The sequence below is a fragment of the Balaenoptera musculus genome, chromosome 15 (assembly GCF_009873245.2).
Source record: "Balaenoptera musculus isolate JJ_BM4_2016_0621 chromosome 15, mBalMus1.pri.v3, whole genome shotgun sequence".
In the NCBI taxonomy this organism is placed as follows: Eukaryota; Metazoa; Chordata; class Mammalia; order Artiodactyla; family Balaenopteridae; genus Balaenoptera; species Balaenoptera musculus.
Window position 1 is genome coordinate 31,930,072 of NC_045799.1, and position 15,100 is coordinate 31,945,171.

Sequence of the window (15,100 nt, forward strand, 5' to 3'; positions counted from 1 at the left end):
AAAAATGTAAGAGAAAAAAAGATTAGAGAGAAATGATAAAGAAGGCAGACAAAGGAGAGCCAAAATATGCATAATTGGAGCTCCCAAATAAGAAAACCAAAAGAAGAGACTGGAACAAAAAATAAAGATATAATTCAAGACAACATTCCTGAAGTAACAGGAGCCTTGAAGCTAAATATTGAAAGTGCCAGGAAAAACTGACCCAGGTCAGCATCAAAACTTATGATATGATTATTATCATATGACAGTCATTAAAGTTACTGATTATCAAAGATAAAGAATCCATAGGACAGGCAAAAAGATCAAGATACTGACTTAAAAAAAAAAACAGCCTGAGTTCTTCATAGCCACATTCAACACAAGAAAATGGGAAAACAGCAAACCATAAGATATGATTCAATTATTTTCTTAACTTTGTATTATAGAATTTTTCAAACATATACAAAGGTAGAAGGAATATGAAATGCCTGCCCTATATCTATCCCCAGCTCCAGCTTCAAAATTTATTAGCCCCATGTTCTTGTTTAATCTATTCCCCATACCATTCCAACTTTACTGGGGTAAGGGGATGGATTATTTTAAACTGAATCCTCAAAATACATAAATTTGCCCATAAACACATATGTATGTCTCTTCAGCAGATAAGGACTTTTAAAAAGAACCAAAATACCATTACATACTAATCAAATTAACAATTTCTTCATATCACCTAATACCCAATGCTTTAAAAATTTTTTTCATATTGTATCAAAACTTTGTTACAGCTGATTTATTTGAGTCAGAATCCAAACAACATCCCAAGGATTTTACATCCAGCCGAACTCTCCTTCAAGGCTAAATGCTATAGATAAATTCTCATCCAAAACTATTCCCATGATCCAGCTCTTCTCTTGGAAACTACTACTATAGTGTTACTTCTCTAACTTCAGTGAACATATCAAATCACATAGGAATTGTATGAAAATGCAAATTCTGATTCAGCAGGTCTTGGCTGGGGCAGAGATTCTACATTTCTAACATGTAGGTAATGATGTCAACGATGCTGGTGCATGGACTACACTTTGAATATCAAGGGCCTACAGGATGAACTTCGGTCAACCCAGAAATTATTAGGGAAACCAGCAGAAGTCTTGTCTCAAATTAACTGTAGAAATAAAACTAAAAATAGGGATTAGATGTATAAAATGGATAACTAATAAGAACCTGCTGTACAAAAAGTAAATAAAAAATAAATTTAAAAAATTCAAAAATTCAAAAATTCCAAGAAAAAAAAATAAAACTAAAAATAGGGATTAGATTGCCAGAATATATAAATTTCACGTGCACCAAAAAGATACAATCATTACAATTAACAAAATGTGAGAGTGAAAAGGAAAAAGGCAAGCAGTAAATTAATTGTCATCTAATATAGCTGGAAGTCAAAGGATGATACTTGAAGCTAACAAATCAATTATAATGATGGGCAAAAGTAATATTTCTGACCAAAATCAGGTAGTAGAGGAGAGAGAGAGCAAAAGGAAGGAAGGAAAAACACTAATTTTGTTACTGTTCATGGTAGGAAACTAGAAGACAATGAAATAAAGGGTTAAGTATATTGTTCTATAGTTATGATTATATAGGTGTCCACTAGAATAAAGTACAGAAGTTTTTAAATATCACAACTACACACACAAATAAAACAAATAAAATATACTTGTCATTATCACTAAATGTAAATAGGCTAAACTCAACTATTGAAAGAACAAGATTTTAAGACCTTCTCAAAGCAAAACTCAGTTCTATGCTGTATATAAGAGATACACCTAAGAATGAGCAAAGCTAAAGAAAAATGCAAATAAAGTCTTAATTATCTTCAAACAAGGTAGTATTCTAGCTAAAGAGCAATAACCAAGACAAATATGAGTATGTTTTAAATGATAAAAGGTACAATTCACCATAAACATGTTATAAATATCTATGTACAAATAAGAGAGAGTCGATAATTATAAAGCAAAATATCTCAGAAATAATATGAGAAATCTAAAAATACCAATAATGGGAAATTAATCTCTCAATTTATGGCAGACCAAATGGCAGGCAAAAGAAAAGATGTAATAACTAATAAAATATAACCTAAATATTTAACTCTTTTCAATTATCTAGAACACAAAAATTCACAAAAAATATTTGCAAAAATTCAACCATAAGGAACACTTCAATACATTCCAAAAAATAATACAAGTAACATTTTCTGACCACAATACAATAAAACTGGAAATTAAAAAAACAGACAATCAAAAACCCTCCTCCAGGGACTTCCCTGGTGGTCCAGTGGTTAAGAATCGGCCTTGCAATGCAGGGGATGCCAGTTCGATCCCTGGTGCAAGAACTACACATGCCACATGCCACAGGGCAACTAAGCCCGCACGCCACAACTACTGAGCCCATGCGCTCTGGAGCCCACGTGTCACAACTAGAGAGAAGCCTGCACACTGCCATGAGGAGCCTGCATGCCACAACAAAAGATCCCACGTGCCGCAACTAAGACCCGACTCAGCCAAAAAAAAAAGAAAAACCCTTCTCCATCTGGAAATTTTTAAATGCCTCCTTAAAGGGCAAAGGGGAAGAAATATGATCCAAAATAGCAAACTATTTAGAAAATAGGAAATTTATTAGAATTAAATATGAAAATCCACTGGATATAGCTAAAGCAGTGCTTAGTGGAAAATTCATAGTCTTTGCACTTAAAACAAAAAGACAAACTAAGCATATGCCTCAAAAAATAATAGAAAATAACAGGAAAACCAATAAAGGAATAAAAAACGGATACATTAGAGAACAGAAAAGCATTTGCACTAAGTAAATCTAAAATTTAGTTCTTTTAAATTAAAAAAAAACCAACTAGCTAATCCAGGGAAATAAAAATGGAGCAATGTGGAAGGAGAAAGGACAAGCATAAAAAATCAGACAAAAAGTGGAAATAATCACAGAATAAAGGAATTAAAAAACATAAAAATCCATTTTGCTCAGTTCTATGTATATAACTTGAAAATTAGAATGAGTCAAATTTTTAGAAAAAAATACTTTACCAAAACTGACTCCAGAATAAAATAAGTCCCAAACTGACTGATTCCCAAAGTAGAAATAGAAATTCTCAAAGGTATGTCAAAACAAAATACTAGACTCAGATGATTTTATAGGGAATGCTAACAAACTTTTAAATACACACACACTCAACATATTACATGTAATATTTATGTTTCATACACAGACACAAATTCCCATGTTTTTTAAGGAAAAGAACACTCCCCAGAATCTTTTTTTTTTTTTTTTTTTTTTTTTGCCAAGCCGCGTGGCATGTGGGATCTTAGTACCCCGACCAGGGATTGAACCCACGCCCCCTGCAGTGGAAGTGCAAAGTGTTAACCACTGGACCGCCAGGGAAGTCCCTCACCAAAATCTTTTGTGAAGCAAATATAATACCGATATCAAAACCTCACAAAGATGACACTACCACCCCCCCCAAAAAACTTCAGATCAACCCCACTCATGAATATTAATGCTCAAATCCTAAAGAAATATTTATTAACAAAATCCAGCAACACATTAAAAAATAATAATATATTGTGATCATACACATCAAGAATGCATTGATGGTTCAACACTGACAGCCTCAGTTGTTGATCTATCTCTCAATAGATCATATTGAGAGATATTAGGAGGAAAATCAAATGATCATCTCTATAACACACAGAAAGCATCTGCTCAAAATTCAAAAGTTATACTTGATTTTGAAAGATTCAATAGATTAAGAATAAGGATATTTCCTTCACATAGTGAAATGTATCTATTTAGGCCAAAACCACTATCATAATAGAGAAGCTATAACCACCAAAGTCAAGGATGCCCACTATCACCCCCATTACTTTTACTGAAGGTACTAGCCAATGCTAGATAACTCTAGTAAAGAAAGTTCGTTTTCTTATTCTAGATAAGAAAGTGAAATTACAAGAATAAAAATTAGATAAGGCAAGGTAAACTTATCACTATTTGCAAATGACATGAATGTATACTTGGAAAATCTCAGTAATCAAATGAAAACAAGATATTCAGTAAAGTAATGGAATATAAAACCAATACATGGTCATCAACAGTTACAAGGTTTGTAGATATAATGGACAAACAAGTTTGATTACCAACAGACATTAGAAAGATAAACTACCTTTCAATAAACTTGTGAAATATGAAAGACATAAATGAAGAAAACTTCAAAACCCCTCCTAAAAGATACAAAAGAAGAACAGAACAAACAGAAAGACTTATCACAGTCTTAAACATGAAGACTAAGCATCATATAGATGCCAATTTTCTCTAAGTGAATTACTAAATCTATGCAATCCCAATAAAAACACCAATAGGTATTTTTGGGGTTGTTGGGGGATGATGAGGGTGATTAGACAAGCTGATTCTACAGCTCATAAATATGATTAGAAAAATTCTAAAAAAGAGCAACATGGAGAAACTAGCCCTAAAAGATATAAAACACCATTAGCCTACAATAAAAATATGGTACTGGTGCCTGAATAGACAGAACATCTAAACAGAATATAAAGCCCTGAAATAGGCCTAATTACACTGGGGATTTGGTATATGACAAAAGTATTTCATATCAGTTGAGGAAAAGATGAGATTATTCAATAAATGGGGTCGGGGTACTGGGTAGCCATCTGGGAAACAAAGCTGGAGCCATATCTTAAGAGTAATTCCAAACAGATCAAGTATTTATTAAACATAAATAACCATGAAAGTACTAGCAGAAAACAAGAAGAGAATTCCCTTATAAATTTAGAATAAAAAAAGGCCTTTCTAACCATGGCTCAAAATCCAGAATCCATAAAAGATTGACTAATTTAACTACATAATTTTTTATCAGCTCTACATGGCAAAAACCATAAGCAAAATGGTGACATCTGTAACTCCTATCAAAAAGGGCAACGCTCTGCTAGAAATTAGTAAAAAGACCAAGAACCAACACTTAAAACTGCATGAAAGATATGAAAGAAAGTACACAGAAAAGGATATACAAGTGGCTCTTAAGCATGTGAAAAAGAGATGCAACCTCACTAATGAAAAATACAAGATAAAATTATAGTATGACATCCAAATTGAGAGACATACTACAAAGTAAATTGGCCCATACTATTCAGAAATGTCAAGGTAATGAAAGACAAACAACACTATGGAACTGTTCCAGATCAAAGGAGACTAAAGATACACATTAACGGGACTTCCCTGGTGGTGCAGTGGTTAAGAATCCACCTGTCAATGCAGGGGACATGGGTTCGAGCCCTGGTCCAGGAAGATCCCATGTGCCACGGAGCAGCTAAGCCCGTGTGTCACAACTACTGAGCCTGCGTGCCACAACTACTGAGCCCACATGCCACCACTACTGAAGTCCGCGCACCAAGAGCCCGTGCTCCGCAACAAGAGAAACCATTGCAATGAGAAGCCCACGCACCGCAACAAAGAGTAGCCCCTGCTCGCCGCAACTAGAGAAAGACCACACACAGCAACGAAGACCCAATGCAGCCAAAAATAAATAAATTAATTAAAAAAAGATACACATTAACAATTAGATGCATTAAGTGATACTGATTTGGATCCTGGAACTAAGCTTTATCTATTTAACTCCTTATTATTTAGCTGTAAGGGACATTACTGGAACTGAGGAAATTCAAATGAAAATTATTAAGCTTTATTTTAAAATTGAAATTAATGAAATCAACCAATTATCAATAATAATTGTATCAATGTGAATATCCTAATGTTTTTGTTTTTAGGAAATACACACTGAAGTTATTTAGGAATAAAGGAGCATTGTACCTGTAACTTACTTTCAAACAGTTCAGAAATAATAGGTGTATATAGAGAGAATGATTTTTAAAACCATGAGATTATCTATTCAAGATATTAAAATTAATTTTAAAAATAAAAAAATTCCATATACATTTACTAACCTGGTGAGGTATACATTATGTAGGTGGGGTGGGGACATGGTACAACACTCTGGGATATGTGTGTGGGCATGAGTGGAAAAGAATGTGGAATATACACACCAGACTGCCAGCTGCCAGTTATGTGGGGTAGACCAAGAATGGAGGCAGCACATTTTAAACTGTTTAATACAATTTTGAACTGTTTATGTTAAACAAGTATGCTCAAGAGAACTTTGTTTTTCAAGACCAGCTAGTACCGGGATAAAAGGTAACTTAAAGAGAATCTGCAGGAATCATAAGTGAAAAAAGGTAAAAACTAAAAAAAACTTAAAAAAAAAAAAAACCCTCATTATGAAGTTCAAGTCCCTCAACATCCCTAATCTAAGAGTCCCAATGATACTGAGGTCCATCCTATGGACTCATGATTGATGATTTGAGGCATTATCCTTCTCATCCTTTCAGGAAAAAAAATCCCTTTAATCAAATTCCAAGATGCTGAGCATCTTATAGCTAATACCATATTAGCCAGCATTTATCATAAGAACTTCAAGAGTTTTAATGGACATCAGAAAAGTCAAGTTTTTAATAAAATAAGTGAATACATTACAATGAATTAAGAAACCCTGTGAATATGGGGAACACAAAGGACAGGCTCTCTTGCTCTCAGTTCTCTTGTCTCTTCGTGAATGGTCTATCCTTATTTCACAGTCAGCTGTTCAGAGAGCCTTTAAATGCCATCTGAAAAGCAAGATCCTAGAGGGCAGCATCCTCTGGTGTGAAGTTTTCTTTACACAAATTTAAGACAGCAAAGGACCTAAACATTTCATTTTCTTCACCTTTAAAACAGGGATAGTGATAGCACCATTCTAACAGGGTTGCCATGAGGACTAAATGTGACAGGTTGCTTAAAGCATTCAGCCAAGGGTCTGGATCCTTAGCACTATTCAACACACGATAACTCTCACTATCCTTGTCATTTCATAAGACAAGAAAAAAACCTCAGTAAAATAGGAAGATATTCTATTTCACTAGTATTCAAGGAAATACACACCTATCAAAGTTTAGATGATGAAAAAAATGTTCACCCAAACAATAAATGTCTAGCAGAAATGTGCTAACTTTAGTGTACTAGACATTTTTCCTGCCAACAGATCAGTAAAAGGTACAGCTACATATGTTTAAAAACCTGAAGAATTAATGCTCCCTACTATTCATTTCAAAAGACAGCCATCACAGTATAAACTACACAGATACAAAGGAATATTACTCAGCCATGAAAAGGAATGAAATTGGGTCATTTGTAGAGACACGGATGGACCTAGAGACTGTCATACAGAGTGAAGTAAGTCAGAAAGAGAAAAACAAATATCGTATATTAAAAGACAGCTATCAACTCCTGGATAATGAACATCCAAACTCATGACAGCCTACAGCCTGGAAATTCTGGTGACTCTCTGATTAAGGCCCAAATAACTGAGGATTGGATGCAGCCCAACAAGTCTGTAAAAACAGAAGCACTTTGCTACAAGATGTGCCTCTTGAATGTTGAGACCCAAGCCAGACAGGCAGTGGGCCCCTCCCAGATCCTGCCCTGTGGAATGAGTCTCTGCTGCAGACCACAGCCACAACCATGGCTGCTCCAATCTGTGCTCTGAGGAGCAACTTGGAAACCAACACTGCAGGAATTTCAACATCTCAGCATGAATCTAGCCTCCACAAAACTTAGAATAGCTTGACCAAATAACAGCCATATTGGTCAAGATAGCCAAAAATGAACTTTCCATCTCCCAAACTGGAAAAGAAAGAAAAAGAAAAAGGGAGAAAGAGAAAAAGAAAGAAATCACAGACACAAAAATTTGATTATTTAAGAATTTCAATATAATTTCTTTTGTTCTTTATCATTTTCATGATTACACTGTAAACTTACTGCACTAATACCCAAGCTGGGTATTATAATTGTATATATCAACTTCCTAGTGGTCTGTTACTAGAATACAGAGTATACACTGTTTACAGTGCAGTACAGTGGTTCTAGAATATAATGCGTCATTATATAAGTTGATGATAGTAAAAATAAAATGTTTTAAAAGTCTGTCAAGTGAAACTCAAATGAAATTGAGAAGTCTTAGGGCTGCAATGCAGTCTGGAAATGCCATGTTATCATACTTTTCATATGTGTTAGGCACAGTGGCAGATACAAAGAGAAAAAGAAATCAAGGCATGTGGACCCTCTCCAGGCAGCTCTCTCTTGGCCTCTATGAACATGGTCACACATTCTATGGTCACACAGACTGACCTGTCAAGCAGAGGGGATGAGGTGGAAAAAAAGATTCTCCCACTTCAGCATGATTTTTCAAAGATCTTTGTCCAAGGCACTTTCACAGTCTACATAACCTATCTACTGGTGTCTCCTATTTACTGTACACATGGTATGTACCAGGCACAATGCTAATAACTTTATTATTTCATTTAATACTCACAACAATTTTAAGACAGATGCTAATATTTTTATACCCATTTTAGAGATGAGGCAACTAATGCCCAGAAAGCTTTCGACCCCCTCAGGGTCTGAGTCATATTACCATCCAGACCTAACACTTCCCTCTGGCATCCTGGCTGAGGTTTTAAAAATATCTAGATAAAGACCTCTACATGGTTCTCACTTTAATGTTGCCATTAAAACAATTAAAAATTAGTAACTTCTATTCCTCCTCACTCCTTCTATTTCCATTGTAAAGAGAACACACACACACACACACACACTCAGGCGGGTAGAGACAAAACTCCAGATGGATATCCGCTTCCTTGTAGGGGATCTGGGACAGCAGTGGTGGGTGAGTGGCTGGGGCTGATGCAAGGGGTACCTTTTCTGCGATGCCATTTTCTGTCGTGTATATTGCCATGAGCTCGGTGTCTTCATTGTCCTGTTCACCGCTGGACGTGGCACCTCCATTGATCACCACCTGAAGGGAAACACTTCATTTAGAGGCTTTTTTCACCCTATACACTCTGTTGTATGAAAACATTTTCCCCCAAAGAAAAAAACTGCATTTTCACTTATCAGATTAGCCAAGTTTTAAGTTTTCTTAAATGAAACTCCTGACAAGTGAGCGCTGCACCAGTGATCACATGTGTTTTTGATGGAGAAACGTACCATGTGTCCTATAGAGTGAGGCTGCATGAATGGGGGTCAGCTGAAGGAGACCAGAAATGGAACACCCAAAGGAACTACAAGGAGTAGGACCCCCAACAGCCTCCAGGGACAAGGGAGGCTTGGCTGAGAGGACAAAGCTGCAGTTTCTGAGCGGGTGAGAGGCATCCTGAGATGCCTTGATTAAGATCCCTTCCCAGGTAATGCCTGATAACAACTTACTTCTATGTCCCTACAGGGAAGAAATGTGCCAGTTAGAGCAATTCACGCACTGCTGTTACCCTAACTTACTAACTTATATTTCTCACTGCAATTAAATAAACTAGCCCACTGGTGTGCGCCTTTCCTTGTGGCATTGGAGGGATGTGGATGGGGAGGGGCTGTCTACGCCAACAAAATTGAGTTTCTGGGCCCTAAAGGTATGGACTAGAAGTTATCCTGAGAATCAAAAGAAAACACCTGGGCACCCAGCAGGTCACGACCCCTCTTCATGCCTACCCTTGGTGAGATAAAGCACAGTCTCCTTAGGTCCTGGCTGACTGCAGCAAGAAACTTAAAATATTTTTAGTCTTTAGCCTAATGATTCCATTTTTAAGAATCTATCTTGAAAAAAATAATAATGAATATAATTATATTTATGAATAACACAACTACATTTTTTAAATACAGAGGAAAAAAAGAAAAACCACACAAAAAGTTTAAATTCTGGTGTTATAAAATACACTAAGGAGAAGTAAAAGATGAGTGATGGTGTAAGAGAAAACACAGTGCAACACGTAACAATGATCGGTATTAGTAATTCAAAAAGAACACCTGCAAATCCGTAATACAAATAACCCAAAGGACAGGAGTCTATGATCCACAGGGAAAAAAAATTAAAATATCCAATGAGACACAAAAAAAGCTGTTCAACCTTACGTAAAATTATAGAAGTGACAAAATGTAATTTCATTTTTTAACATAAATTAGGGGAAAATTTTAAAAGATGAATCTGGTGTTGACCAGGGTGTAGGGAGATTATGTTCTTGGTGGAATGACCTTTGTGGTGGGGAACTTAGCACTGGGATTCAAAACAGGCATTTTCTTGGAGCCAGCAATTACACTCACGGAAACTTATCCTCCAGAAATATCTATGCAATATCTATGTTCAAGGTTGATGACTGCAGCATTATTTACAACGCTGAACACTTAGAAAACCTTAAATGTTTATCAAAAAGACAGACACTGTTAAATTATCATATATCCGTTTCAAGAATAATATTCAGCCTTTTTTTTTTTTTTTAAGTTTTTAATTTTTTGGCCCTGCCACATGGCTTGCAGGTTCCCCGACCAGGGATCAAATCTGGACCCATGGCAGTGAAAGTGCCGACTCCTAACCACTGGACCACCAGGGAATTCCCAATATTCAGCCATTTAAAAGAATAAAACTGGGCTTCCCTGGTGGCGCAGTGGTTAAGAATCCTCCTGTCAATGCAGGGGACACGGGTTCAATCCCTCACATGCTGTGGAGCAACTAAGCCCGTGAGCCACAACTACTGAAGCCCGTGCGCCTAGAGCCCGTGCTCCGCAACAAGAGAAGTCACCGCAATGAGAAGCCCACGCACTGCAATGAAGAGTAGCCCCCACTACGCAACTAGAGAAAGCCTGCGCGCAGCAACGAAGACCCAACACAGCCAAAACACAGCCAACACAGCCAAAAATAAATAAATTTTTTTTAAAAAAGGGCACTTTATGTAAATTGACCCATTTAATTAAAAAAAATTTTTTTAAAGAATAAAACTGATGTACTGACAAGGAAACAAGTCCAAGAAATACTGTTTTTTTTAAAAGCCACAAAACAGTTAAGCCTAGAATTATCCCAATTATGCTAAATAAAATAAAATTTTAATATGCTCTCTACCTGTGCAAATGTTTGGTTAAGGATCCAGAAAAGTCACAAACTACTATGAAGGTTGCCCTAGGTGCAAGGATTAATGATGGGCAACTTTCATTTTTCATTCCCAACCCCTCTTTAGTATTTGGATCTTTTATAATCAGTATATTCGTGTGTTATTTGATACTGCTTTTTAAAATGGCTAATAAAAAGATGTACAACAGGGACTTCCATGGTGGTCCAATGGGTAAGACTCCGCGCTCCCAATGCAGAGGGCCCATGTTCAATCCTTGGTCAGGGAACTAGATTCTGCATGCATGCCACAACTAAGAGTTCGCATGCCACAACTAAGATCCCAAGTGCTGCAACTAAGACTTGGCGCAGATTAGATAGATAGATAGATATTAAAAAAAAAAAAAGACGTACACCAGTACATCAAAATAGTAACAGTGATTGCCTTTAATCAGTGGGGCCATTTTCACCCTCTTTTTCCCTTTATATATTTTGATAATTTTCTCTAATGAGGACAATTTATTTTTATAACAGGGAAGAAATTAAAAAGACTAAAGATTCAAGCAGCATGGCTTGGACTAACTAAGGCAGTCCAGAGAGATTTCAATCCACCTATTTTTGCACTTGAGGAAATCAGGCCAGAGAACATTTTAATTTCTTATTCAAGGTCATATAGATTATATAACCCAAGTCTAAGGCTAGTTTTAAAGTATCCCAAAAATCTCCATTAACTAGTATATAATTCTTACAGGATAAAATATTTTTATTTCAAATAAAGAGTTGCTTTTAAAACTCTCTCTAAGTCATGCTATAGCTTTTTACACAGCCGACTGAGTTTGTGGCATTTGTTTGCCTATAAAACTAGCTGCCAGCAGGATACATGCTCCTAGCCAAGTTCAAATCCACAACATAAAACTCTAACTCACTATTACAGCCATGCTCCAAGTCATATCACAGCAGCACTCAACCCACTTAGAAGCCAAGAGGTACACACACTCAGGATGAACTGTCTTAAAACAACAACATTTAATTACTTAGTCATCCGAAAAACCCAGGTCTGATTTAAAGTCCTATCCCAGCTAAAACTAACCATCTACATTCATCAATGGTTGCCGCAGAGAGCAAAACTGCTTCATGGGTATGGGGTTTTCTTTTGGGGTGATGAAAATGTTTTGGAACTAGGCAGAGGTGATGGTTGCACAATACTGTGACTGTGTTAAATGTCACTGAATTGTTCCCTTTTAAATTATTAATTTTGTTGTGTGAATTTCACCTCAATATTTTTTTTTTTTAATCTGTGTATGCGTCACCAAAGAGTAGATTCTGGCAGGAGTTAGCAACTCTCACTCCTCCCCTGACTTATTCCATTCTCACACACACACAATTAAATAAATAGGTACTATAAAATGCAGATGGTCCCCAGCCTAGGAAAAGGCTCACATATTCATTCAACAAACCCTGTTTGAGAATCTACTCTGCCCACGCAATGAGGATGCAGTCCTGACACCCCCCAGGAACGGGTGTCACGTTACAGAATTGTGACTGAACAAAGGATGCAGCAGGGAGTCACGACGTGGTGCCCAGGACAGGTGTGCCATGATCCAGTGTGCCACATCTGGCTTTGGATGACCATGCTGACTGCAGCGGGAGAGTGGAAGGGTGGGGTGAAGTAAAGGGGATGATGACGGGAACAGAGGCAGGCAGACCCTTTATGAGGCAACTGCCGGACAAGAAGGGACAGTGGCCTGAGCCAAGGTTTTTTTTTCTTTTTGAGCCAAGGTTTTAACAGTGCTCTGGGAAAGGTAGTCTGGTTCAAGAGAGAGCTAGGACATGGCCTTAATACTGCCTGGGGACTGCCCAAACAGGAGCCGTAGCACCACAGCACCGCAGCTCTGCAGGGCGAGTGCAGGGGGAGACACCACCACAGTACGACGGGCAACACCCCAGGCCTGGACTGGATTTTGGGGGCAGAGGGGTAAAGCATCTGGGCTGCTGTCCAGTTCACTCACCCAGGTGGCCGGTGGATGGAGGTGCTGGTCCCAAAAAGATTTGTGTAGGGAGAGACAGAGTGACAAACTGGTACAACAGAAGTTTGTAAGTCAATTCAAAATGTGTTTGATCCATAGAAATCACCCCATAAAGAAGCTTACTTTCCCAGGCCAGTGTGGGAAGTTTATTCAACTGAAAATATTATTGACCTACGATTTCTAACATATTTCCACAGGTAAAGCCACCCCTGGGGACCTCAGAGCCCACCTTCCATCCTGGAAGTCTCATGTTACAGAGCTGAGCCACTGCCTCTCTCCAAGCCATCCTCACCCCTAAGAGAGGAAAATGCTCCCCTTCTTCCCAGGTCCCTGCTCCATCAGCGCTCCAATTGAGAATGGGAACAAACCTAGAAGGTAGGAGGTTCTGGAGCAAATGGGAGATGAAACAGGTTTTCACTCAAGGGAAAGGGGAATTCAGCACCAGAGGGAGGCCAAGGCTATAGAAGAAAGGGACCACTGACCTGCTGTGTCTCCTGTGTCTATGTGCAGGGAGTGACTAAACATCACTGAAAGTAAAACACTAGTTGTTTCACTAATATTTTCCCTTTGGCGTATTAAATTAGCCACTCTAATGGTCCATTTTTTAAAAAACATGAAATCTAATTTTAAAAATCAAATCAGTTCTTCAGGAAAGGCATAGAGTTTTGTTTGTTTTTTTTTTTAAGAGAAAAAGATTAAAATGTTGCTGATACTATGAAAGCTCCACATTTTTGAACCTCTAAATATTATTTCAACTGGGAAATAAAACATGTCTTGGAAAGCTTTTTAAACTGAATAAAAATGGATTTTCTTTTGTGTTATTAATAGCATCACAGATAACAGAGGGAAATCTTGGCATCTTTCATCTCAGGGAACTGATCATGCTTTTCTTTAAAATATATATATATCAGCAGATTATTTTAAAATTTTTCGGGAACCATGTCCTTTCTCCTCCCAGAACTATTTGAAATCAAACTTGTGGCTTTAAATTTTTTTTGCCTAGACTAATATTATACAATCACTCCATCAGTTTAGGAAAGCAGGGTCTCTCTGCCTAAATTTGTCCAGTTGGTTTTGTCTCCAACAAAAAAAGGCTATGCTGCCTTTGGTGGGGGTATGTGTCTACTGCTCAGTAAATATGTCTTTCTTGCTTATGTGTTTTATTTCCATTAAGACAATAACGTTAAAGTATTTGTTTCTGAACAGTAATCCTAAGACGGTCAAATTGTATAGGAAGCAGGAGTGACAGGAGTGATAGCCCAGGAGTCCCACACTGAGCATCATTATGACAGCAATGCCAATTTAAACCGACAGCTGGATGAGCTTGTGTTACTCATACAGAAGGTAAAGGATGAAGGTACCAGGGAAACCCAGTACCTCTGATCAGAACTCAATTTATCACCTATTGCAGATCTGGTAAAATCTACCCACCACTGACTGTCATGTGTCTGGTAGTCAAGTAAGCCATTTTCTACTAAAACAATCACTTTCAGAGTAGTAATAAAGGTCTCCAAATTAAGTGCTTTCTATTCTTTTAATAAAAAGGTGGGAATTCCCTGGCGGTGCAGTGGTTAAGACTCAACGCTCTCACTGCCCGGGCCTTGGGTTCGATCCCTGGTTGGGGAACTAAGATCCCGCAAGCAATGTGGTATGGAGGTAACACACCTTATTCTTACCCCCCTACACACACCATTATTTCCTCTGATATGTGTATCTATACTACAATTAAAATGTGTTTTAAATAAAGATGATACCAAGACTACTGTTTCACAGCCTTTAACCCAAGCCTCCTTTTAATGAACATAAAAATCTCCCACCTACCTTCAAATTATTTGAAACTTCAAGATTAACTGCCATGAAAAATAAATCAAAGTGAATATAATACAACATATGCTAAACCTCCAGGGCTTGTCAATCTTAGGTTATGACTCCCCAAAAGATCTAGCTGGTAGATCTAATTTAATGCTACTGACCCTAAAGTTGGCAGAGGCAGCAAAGCCCCTAATCTTATTTCCATTGCTTCTTCAAATACAGCAGCTCCCTGTGACACACCCAGTGGCTA

At 37.4% G+C, this 15,100-nt stretch overlaps 1 protein-coding gene across 3 annotated transcripts in view; it reads right to left on the reverse strand.

The window, feature by feature from the left end:
• Positions 1-15,100, reverse strand: part of SLC23A2 (solute carrier family 23 member 2) — a 143,420-nt gene that overhangs the window by 49,491 nt on the left and 78,829 nt on the right. For all 3 annotated transcript variants that reach the window (XM_036826304.1, XM_036826305.1, XM_036826303.1), the window contains one exon: positions 8,840-8,938. In XM_036826304.1, the coding sequence (XP_036682199.1) occupies positions 8,840-8,938 (99 nt within the window). The remainder of the gene's footprint in view (positions 1-8,839; positions 8,939-15,100) is intronic.